The sequence below is a fragment of the Poecilia latipinna genome, unplaced genomic scaffold, assembly GCF_001443285.1.
Source record: "Poecilia latipinna isolate Pla-1442-1.1 unplaced genomic scaffold, P_latipinna-1.0 Scaffold183, whole genome shotgun sequence".
In the NCBI taxonomy this organism is placed as follows: Eukaryota; Metazoa; Chordata; class Actinopteri; order Cyprinodontiformes; family Poeciliidae; genus Poecilia; species Poecilia latipinna.
The window spans coordinates 177,239-188,165 of NW_015112799.1; the positions used below are offsets into that span (position 1 = coordinate 177,239).

Genomic DNA, 10,927 nt, shown 5'->3' on the forward strand with positions numbered 1-10,927 from the left:
TGCATCATGATTAAAGCCGTTAAAAACTAAATCCTCTGCACTCTGCCAGAGACGTGTGCGTTAGCAAACATTGTATTTGTAGCTAATGTGGGGACTGTTGGCTTCATGTTTGCCAAATTATGATTTATTTCTAGCTTCCCAGTCCTATTTTCTTTTACGAATGTTTCATTTGTGATTGTTTTCTTGGTAAAAGAGCACATAAGCTTAAAAATACGTCACAGTTTTATTGTGATGTATTGCAAACCTTTCATCCGTAAATTTCACAACTAATGAAGTGATAATTTATGTGAGGCTCTTGTTTTTCTATTCTAGGATAGAAAGAAACTTATTCGTGTTGATCTATTTCTGTTAAAAGGGAGCCGCAGGGGCAGATGACACCACTTAGTCCCCATCCAAACCTGGTAAAAACTTAGTGTGAAATATCCACAAGCTGACATCTGGTATGTACTATGGGTATAGCATGCTGGTGAGTCACATCCTCGGCTACATATCAACTTTAATTGGCAAAACCGTCAACTTTAAGGAGCAAAAGAGGAGTTTAAAAGCTGGAGAGCAAAGCGTGAGGTCAGGAAAAATAAGATGAGGTAAAGATGACCACCTGCGCTTAAGATGCGAAGCCGACAACATTTGGAGAAGTAAGTTTCTAATGACATGCAGCATTCTTTGAAAAACCAGCGTAAGTATGCATGTGGCTAAAAAGACGGTCTGTGCAAATAACACAGCCTTTTCACAAGCACAAAGGGACTTTAAAAGCCATCGCGGTAACAGCTCCTGATGTCTGCAGGAGCACAGTGATTACATTCAGACTCACAGGGGGATTTCTCAAGCAGCAAGAACACTGACAGAGAAGAGGCAGCTCAGGGAGTGAGGGACAGCCACTTTGAAATGACACAAAATAGAAATGGAGAGATTCAGAAGAAGGCAGGAGAGAAGAAAGGACGCTGAAGATGCCTATCAGCTAAGTAGGAACATTTTTTTATCCGCATCCTTGGCTGTAAACACGGTGACGATGACGAAAAGGACAAGAAAGAAGCGATGACGGCAAATTTATGTCGTCTTTCCAAAACCACAAGACGGCTTCAGAGCAATCCAAATGTGTCTGAGGCTTAGCGCAGTAAAAAAGTTTCCACTTTTATTACATCTAAAATATCTTTGTTAAGGCTTTAATTATTGCCACTATTCTTACAGATGAGCACCTGGAAAGGCAGTTCATTATATTAGAAATGATGATCGCAGGTTTAGAAGAAACAAAATGTTATGCTGAATCTATTATAAGTAGCTACTCCATCTCAGAAACCTCATTCACAAACAAAGAGATAATGAACTGGACTCTCTTGCTCAACAGAATTTCAGAAAACACTTCACAAGAAGCTTAATAACCCATTAGCAGTAGTTATTTAAAGTTTTCCCCCATAAATTTCTAGCCACTTTCCAGGCTGGCGGGAAAGACACCACAAGACAGGTGAAAAATGTGCGTCATCAGCTGTCACACGAATGTACCGGGCCTCAAATAAACACAGACGATACCTGCAGGGTATCGTCTGTGTCCGTCTGCACACATGCAGTCCATGTGAGCAATGTGTGCATGTGTGCTCTCGGTGAGTCATCGCCAGCGCTAATGACCTGAGCGCACCGGAGGCATGTCGGAGCTCTGAATACAGACTGACCAAGATCGAGCAGCAGAGCCGTCCGAGGAAGACCAGGCCTGAACTCAAACAACCACTGGGAGGCAATTAACACCCAGAAGTCTGATGCTTTTATGAAGATTGTAGTAACACTGGTCAACAGCCAGAAAAATTGTCTGCGTTTTTTCAGCTGCTTAGAGTAATTTTGATGTGCTGAATCCAAAAAAATCACGTTCAAAGAAACAGAAGTTCATGCCCTGAAGATGTTATGTTCAATTTACGTTTATTACTCAATTTACAGAAATCTAAGTTTGTATCATTTATTTAAGACGCCTCTGTTATAAAAAAATTTTTCTCCTGAAGCCTTTATTTTGGATGAGAAATGTTAACGAAATGAACCGATGGTGTCACAAAAATGTCATCAATTTAGTCAGAAGATTGGATTTCTCTAAATAAGAACCTGACGTGGTTGAGAAGAATGGATGTCATTTTTGGATTCAGCAGTGCAAAATAGTCTTAAAATCAATAAAAAATAAATTACACGTATTTTGGTTCAAAAGACAGATTTAAAGACTGACTTTTGAATTTACTTTACAGTCGTACACTGCGTGTGATTGAATTAAGCTAAAACTGCATGTAAACTGTCTGAAACATGATACTTTATCCTAAATTTATATGGCAAATTCTACAAAATGCAATAAAATAAAATGGGCTCTGTGCTCCTTTGTCACTTTGATCTACCTTCCCCTATCATTATGATAATCACCTTCATGTCATTGCGTCCTTCCTGAGTCCCTTTCCTTAGATCTTAACAAGCTCTCTTTAATTAGCTGAAATTCGTCTGTCCCCAGAAGAAGGAGATTTACTTATTAAACGAACGATGAGTCACACGAGTTGTCCGAGGAAGAGCAGGTGTTCTGATTGGGAACTCGGCTCAGGCATTCTGTGCAAACGCGTCTTTCTTCGTGTCCAATATGAAGGATGTAAATTAGGACAAACAGAGCACACGCAGAGCAGGAGCGTGTAATTATGGGCTTGGGTGTGCTTTTCGCTCATGCTTCCGAGACCGAGTGTGTTTGTTGGTGTGAAGGACCAGAGGGATTCGCGCTCACTTCTCCTGGCGGGTCTGCTCGGCTGTGGTTTCCATGGCGCACTCGAGCGAGCTTTGAAGCGAATGAAGCTGATTGGTCGTCTCCTTCAGCAAGAAGCGGGTCACAAACTGCTCCAGGTGGGTGGACTCCTGATAATCCTGTCAATCAAGGTGGGTAACAGGGGGAGGACAAGTGTGAGTGGGCGGAACAACAAAGGGAAGCTGTGACAGGTTTCACATGCCACTCCAGAGTCACGAAACGTCCAAACCTCCTCTGCTAATTAAAATGTGCCCAGAAAGATTGTTCAGGAGAGATTATGCAACAGCGCTGCTCGAGAAGAGAAGATATGAAAAGGAGGATGAGTAGGAAATGTCAGGTTTAAATTTAGGGTAATTGTTTTGTGATTTTTGTCAGTGTTCCCTTTAGTCTGGTACGTGACTTTTTGTTGGTTTCTGCTCCCGTCTGTCACTTAGCCCACATTTACTTATCATCGCTCTTCAACTTTACGTTTAAGTCTCTCAGACAGCACATCTAAAGCATTTAAAAACCGTAGGAAAATACTCTTATACATCCAGATAGTAATCAATCTGGGCCAAACAAACCAGCTGCTACGTTTGTAAATTAAAGCGACACAATAAGGTCCGAGCAAAGTAAGGAGTTCTTCTTATTCTGGTGCTGCTAAATTGAAGTTTCCAGGTAGCTTGGAAACTTTGAATTTTTATTTCTTTCTCTCCTTCACGTTCCCTCCTAAAATGAATGTTAGGAATTATAACTCCTGTCAAGGATGTAAAACCTGGTCTTCAAAGTCCAAAATAAAACCAGTAAACATTTTACAAATGCTTCACCTTTAAGTCTTTTTTGGCCATTTTGAACTTTTAGTTGTTAATCAGAAAACTTTTACCTTTTAGATTGTAGGATTCGAGTAAGTATCTTGTTTAATTTTCTTATTTCTTTTTCAGTCAAATCATTACTTTATTATTACCTACACATTACTGCTAATGTTATATTGCTGGATTACTTACTGTTTTATTTAACAAAAATAAGTACAGATTTGTAGATGGTTAATTTTTGGATAAGTAAATATTTTACAAATAACATACAATAGAAATCCTGGAGAAATCTAGAATCTGACTTTAAATGGTTTAAAGTGAAGAATACACTTTGTAGACAGATTAATATGATTTTGAGACTAAATATACATATATATACATTATTTCCATTTAAGCACCAATCATGTGATTATATTTGGACACTGTCTGAGCTACTTTAAAGCAGCGGATTGAAACTCACTCCCATTATTACCAAGGAGAGTTTATTTGGGACTCAACGGGAATCCAAACTGGACTAAAATCTTGTGGCCATCAGGTTAGGAATGAAGGATCTGCTGTCATAGATTGTGACTTGATGACTCCACCTCACCTTCAGACGCATCATCTTTTTCTAATTCGCCCAAGACGATTTTGCAAAGCAAACGAAACACGACACGTCAGGGTACTCCTGTTACGACTGACAGTCGCGTTGCGTGTATGATGGCACCTTGTCATTTTCTGTGAGAAAGATTTTATTTATGTCAGGCTGTGTTTGTTGGGTAAACTGGTTGAGAGGGGGGAAATATACCTCTGACATTGTGGACATGTCATCAGCTGTGGCAGGAACAAAGCAGGGGGGCTGTGTGTTGTTCAGACTCCAATCAAAGAGGAGTGAGGGATGCTTGGCGCTGCCGAGTTTGCGGCGCGCATTCTGCAGCTGCTCCCTCCGTTTTGAGCTCGGTGACTGTTTGTACTCTCAACGAACAAAAAGTGCATTTTAAATCAAATAACTCATGCATGAGTGTACAAAAAAAAAAAAAAAGTCTGCTGGTTGTAAAACATAATCGGTCACATCTTTAATATTTCTTTTTGTTTATGGGGAATATTTTTTTAAGCAATACACATTTGGACATAAATGCGCTTTGAGATGGTGAGAATGAGTTTTGACAGACTGGGGAAGGTCAGACTCCACAGTCATTTAACAGCTTCCCGTCTGCCTGATTTTTGTTCCTTTTTGCCTCCCCTCCATGCTTAATTGTCTGCTGCACAAAAGGTCAAACGAGAGCTTTGGTGAAGGCAACGACTTTTAGCTCTCTGCATATTGCTGCACTTTCCTCCTAGTGCCCCACAGAGCCAAAAATGCCAGAACGTGTGTGTAACATCTTTCATCCTCCTTAGTAAAATAGTGAAAAAATAAAATACAAATCTTCCTTAAAAGCCTTTAGAGCATCAACTCAAACCTTCACACATTCTCTTCAAGCATAAATGTTTTTAAAAAGCGATATTCATTTGTAAATACTTTCCTTTATCTATTCTTCTTTGCAAAATAGCTCAAGCTCAGACAAACTGGATCTGAGTGTCACAGTTTTTAGACTTTGTCTGATATTCTTAATTTGATCTATAGATCTGGACTTTGACTGGACCATCTTTCACTCATAATTATACTGATGTAAGCTTCCCAACTTCCCAACAAATATTCTATTTTTACCCGTCAAATTATAACCGATATTGACATTAGTTACATATTTCCACTCCACGTCTTTGCTGCGTCTCCACCTCTCAAGGTTTTATTCTAATAAAGTTTTTGTTTCCCTTTCCGTTATTCCATAAAGGTCAGAGTTATGTAAATGCATAAATATAAACAGATTCTGTCATTTATTAATCTCTCTGAATATACGATGTTAGTAAAAGCAATTTAACTACCCATAAGTGCATATATTTTTCAAATAAATTACTGCATTAGCCGCCTCTACACCATTTTTCATGCTATGGTGAAATTATTATGTTGGATCTGATGCATCTCTGATGAGATACATGTCGTATTCATTAGATCCACATTCATGTTTCAGCAGCAGTAGTGTGTGTGTATGTAAATGCGTCACACATGCAAATACAATGGCATGTACACGCACATTATCAGCGCACAAAAAGACCCAAGATGTGTTATGAAGCGACTCGCATGCGAGCGGCCCCCTCACTCACATCCACAGCCAGAGACCGCCCACTCAAACACATATACGGCTTAACAGAGATGACCGAGATTCAGTCAGTGACTAACGCAGCATCTGTTCTCCTCCTGGCTCATCTATTACTCAAGCATACTCAGGGAAATTTAACAGATCATGCATTTTTGTTTTTTAAATAATTTTCCTTCTATACGGCATCATATTTTTCTAATGAAGATGTTTCTGAAAGTCTGAAGGCACGTGAAGACATCAGCCAATTGAAACCCCATGTTGCAGTTTAGATTTTTTTTTTTTTTGCCACTGCCGGTTTTGTCCAGACTGTGCCGGGTAATTTGTTTTCAAGTGAGGTCAAATGTCCGTTCTGAGTCAGTGAGCAAACTGTGAAGAAGTTTGTGAGGTTGACTGATGAGTCCCGTTCTTCCTGAGGGAGATTTCTTTTCACAGATCAGAGTGAGGCAAAGAAATTGCTTAAAAAAAAAAAAAAATCTAAACTTTAATGACTGTTATTATCTCTCTCCTTTGTTCAGCATCTGTTTTAAAACCTGTTTCATAAAACACATCTTCTCAGAGACTCATTGTTGTGAGTTTTGGTTTGATTGGATGAAGAAATACCCAAACAAAAAAAAATTAAATACTGAGTGACTTTGTTCTTGTTCTTTTTTTTTATTTATTATTATTATTGATTCTTGATTTTGGGTGATGCTCTATTTGGCCCATTTCTTCTATCTTTTCTTATTCATCAAGCATTTTTCTTTTATTATACATTTCTTCTTTTGTTGTGGTGCATTTACATTTCACCAAATTATTTTTCATTTCTTTCTGTGACTTGTCCATTATGTTCCAACTTTATACAAATAAAAATGCAATAACTTTGTACCTTTTTTTCCCTACTTTTTGGTGTTTTTGTTCTTTTTCAATTCTGATTCTGTTGTGATCGTGTTAAATCCCTCTACCATTTCTTCTTTGTGTTGATTGTCATTCTCTACAGATTTTTATATTAGGTTTATGTAAAATATGGTAGTTTCAAGTCTCAGTTTTTGTTGCTCCACATTTGTCTTTAGTCCTTCCCTCCTTTCATTAGCTACCATTCCCTATTTGACTTTTTTTTCTTAGATCCCTTTATGCCAAAAATATTAAGTAAAACAAAGTAATTTGTGTTGTTCCGTCACATAAAATTCAAACTAAATACAGTCAAGTTTGTGGTGGTAATATAAGTATTTGAAATCACTGCTTCTCTTCTACTTTTAAATGTTCCACATTCACCTCCTTCCTCTTCAATAAATGGGTTTTTTTTTCTGCATTTTCCTTAGAAAAAATCTGTTTAATGTCCATTGGTAACACTTCATTTGAAGGCGTTTGCATAAGACTGACATAACAGCAGTCATAAATAAGAGGAGTCTTCAGGAATGTTTGACTGTTGTTGTGTAGTGTAATTCGGTAAGTAATGGCACTTTTAATGCAAAGTTGTACTAAAAGTTGCATTAAAAGTCCAATAAAAAGGTCAACTTTTCATTATTTTGGTAAATAATTACAATTTTAATGCAAAGTTGACACTTTTAATGGACTTTTAATGCAAGTTTTAATGAAACTTTGCATTAAAAGTGTCATTATTTACAGAATGACACTTCATGAGAACAATCAAACATTTATAAGGACCTTCTTCAGGTTTATGACATGTGTTATGTCAGTCTTATGCACACCCTTTCACATAAAGTGTTACCAGTCTTTTTTTCCCCAAAAAGATCTTTTGTCTAACAGCTTTCAGTTTCAGGGGTGTTAAAGACCTGAGGAGGGATCGGGATGCCACAAGACTCTACTTTCTTCTTCTCCCTTCATCTGTCATACATTTAATTTGTGCTACCCTCATCATCTCCTCGCGCTCTCTTTCCATCTTCAATCTTTCTTCTCAGTTTTTTCACCTGAGGATCAACATCTATTGCCCAGCGCTGTTGCAATCTATTAAATGTCATGTTTATTTACTCCACAAGTCTAGTACAGCATATTTTGTTCTGGTGTTTAAAGAGTATGAGCAAGCCATGGCGTGTCCTTTAAGGCTCTGTAATGGAAATTTGACTAATGGGGGGATCAGAGGGAGTCACTTAGGTGACACGCTGAGATAGACTTGACTTGCAGCTAACAGACGGGGGGCCACTGTAAGAGAAATCAAGCATCTCTTTGTCTTTTTTTTTATTAAATGGACTCAAATTTAACTTGACTTTTTAGCATTTGTTTTTCTGTCACACCACATGAATCGTGGCTTGAAAGACAGACACCCGTAGGATTTCTAAATCTAAAAGTAAAATTTAATCATTTTTGGTCCATTTGACGGTAATTTAAATCAAAGAAAATTTTTGGATTGTCTAAATTAAAGCGGAGAAGAGGATGGTAATGAAGTGTTGGGTAACAACGAAGGCGTGTTGAGTTCTGCTGGAAAGTTTTAGATTGGCCTAGTCAAAGTCTGGATTGAAATGTGCTGACATGGTCCTAAACAGGCTGTTTTTACCTAAAAAACCCTCCAATGCCACTGAATTAAAAATATTCTGCAAAGAAGAGGGGGCCAAAATACCTCCACAGCAACGTAAAAGACTCGAATAGATACCAGTAAATGTTTTTCTTTTGAACCTCTGTACATCAGGGTATGAATCTCTTTATTTTTATTGATGAAGTAAGGTTGTGGCAACTTCTTGTATTTTTACAGGGTATCTTTGTCTTATGGTCAAAAAATTTGATGGGTGGAAAAAAAAGCAGAGAAGAAATCAGTAGGAGTGCAAAGAGTTTCTCAAGGCACAGATTCAGCATATTTTTCAGTGTTTTTTTTTATTTTTATTTTTTTTTTATGAAATCCAGTTTTTACTTCAGCATTAATTATTACCAATGTAAACCCTGTTGATTTTAAGTGCTTAAAGTCACCAGGAGTATCAGACATTTGACAGCAATACTGAAATATTGATTAGAATAACTTCTCATTTATTGTGCATATAAAACATATAAAGCAATAAAACATATTTTGAAAGATGAAAGAAAGATATTATGACACTCGGGAAATGAAACATGCGGCGGTGGCGTTTTAAACAATGCATTTGAATGCAAAACCTTGCAGTTGGGGGTTTTGCAGTTGCAGTGTTGTGGTTTGCATATGCCAAATTCTTTGCCATATGCAAAGCAAAGGTTTGACACAAATTAAATATATAAAAAGAAAAACACACAAATCAAATGTCCAGAAACTCAAGAGAGAAATAAATGAATATTGAAAACAGATGCAGCAATTTTCATTGTGCGTGTGTGTGTGCGTGAGTGGGTGTGTGTGAAATTAGCGCTATTTCCTTTAGCCTACCTTCTTTGTTTTGTCCATTGCTTTTAGTATGGACATATTCAGTTCTTCCAAAGCTGCAAGAACATTCTCATATTCACCCAGGTGCTGGGAGAAATACTCTACAGACCAAGAGAGAAACGGAAAATACAGGCAGGAAGGGTTTTATTCAGATGCCCTGTGGGATTTGGTCACAGCGATCAAGATGTCGAAAAGCATTTGAGTGTTTCTCTGAGAGTGAAGTGACAGTACAGCTTCAGCTTACCACAGAGCTCATCCGTGTCCACATTGCTGTAAAAAGACAACAAAAGAGGAAGATTTAAATGCAATGAAAATCTGCAGGATTTCAGAATTAGAGGGGGAAAACCCCATACAGGCAATTATTTCCCATCTAATAAACTCTTATTTTAGACAAACTGATATGATGAGAAATGATGTGCAGACAGAATATATTTAATATATTTTTTACATAAATTCTCAATTTTATGAGATCTGAAAGCAACAGTCCTAAAAGAAAAGAAGCTAAAAACAATAGGTGATTGCAAAATGACACAATCTGTCTTTTAGTCATCGTTTAAGCCCTTCAGGCACATTTGAGATATATAAAACATTTCCCTTTTTATAGTGACAGGAACTGAAGATGTAGGTTGGCTTAAACTCTGCTCGACAGAAGCTGCAGCCAGTGTTGTAGTACTGGAGAACGGTCTTGGTCTCGAGACCATTTATTGATGGTCTCGGTCTTGTCTAGGACTCGGGCTCTGAGGACTCGGCATTTTATTTCAAGACCAGTCGAGACCGCAACTGTGAAAATATCACGAAGAGTACAGCACACTATCCAGTTTATTTGTTAACATCTTTGTTTTCAGTGGATGCAAAACGCACCAATTAAAATCCAAGCGTGTTTCTGTTACTCCCCCCTCCCCACCTTTCACTCGCACGCGGCGCTCCAGGACATGCGCAGTGGTTTCCTCTCAGCAGCAGAAAATGTTTGTCTAATCGTCAGTAATATAACAGCGCTGCATAAATAGTAAGAAATCCGATGGCCACAGCTAACTCAGCAGCGCTTCGCTTTCACAGACGGTGGAACTTTTTTCGTCACTTAGAAAAGTAGCTCAAAGAAGGTAAGCTCCGTTAACGTGATGTTAGCAAAGCTAGCTGCAGAGACACATAAGAATTTGTGATGAAAAAAAGTCACTCACTGCCTGAATTATTTTGCGGAGGTGTGGGACAACGCTATGTCCAAAAGTCTGCAATATAGGGAGGTGACATTCAGAAACAGTCAATTCTTCTCCACGGCTCTTTACTTATTAGATAGGACTGGAGCGGCACTCACTGAGAGCCGCTGTTCTATCAGATAGCCATACGCTGTCAGGATAGCATACATGCAGTGAGTAGCATGCCCGCGCATGCGCATTAAGAAGTCCGACCGTCAGAGGAGTTGTCAGTTCACCATATGCAGCAAGTTATGACAAAAATAAGTCATTAAATTGTTTTCAATGATAACTATATAGATATACATGTGTTGTCATGGTTTCAAAGTGTATTTAAAGCAGGGTCTGGCTGCTGCTGGAGTCAGCTACAACACACGCCTGTGTAAAACTCACTTAACCGCTAAGTCAGGACGCCATACAACTGATAATAACAAAGTGTATGACGATCTACGTCATGATTCTGTGTTGCTGATTAAATGAAATCTTATGGTAATGACGTGTCTGACAGATATAGCCGGTGTTCTATCACATAGCCATACGCTGTCAAAATAGCATACATGCAGTGAGTCCCAGGCCAGCGCATGCGCATTAAGTCCGACCGTCAGTGTAATTGTCAGTATACGCAGCAAGTTATGATGAAAATAAGTAATTAAATTGTTTATAATATGACATAATGTGATAACTAGATGTATATA

General features: G+C 38.2%; 1 protein-coding gene across 1 annotated transcript in view; it reads right to left on the bottom strand.

Moving 5' to 3' along the window:
• Nucleotides 1-10,927, bottom strand: part of necab1 (N-terminal EF-hand calcium binding protein 1) — a 56,293-nt gene that overhangs the window by 12,854 nt on the left and 32,512 nt on the right. The window contains exons 4-6 of the mRNA XM_015030465.1: nucleotides 9,287-9,312; nucleotides 9,046-9,143; nucleotides 2,738-2,874 (exon numbers count right to left, since the gene is read on the bottom strand). Coding sequence (XP_014885951.1) covers nucleotides 2,738-2,874; nucleotides 9,046-9,143; nucleotides 9,287-9,312 — 261 coding nt within the window. The remainder of the gene's footprint in view (nucleotides 1-2,737; nucleotides 2,875-9,045; nucleotides 9,144-9,286; nucleotides 9,313-10,927) is intronic.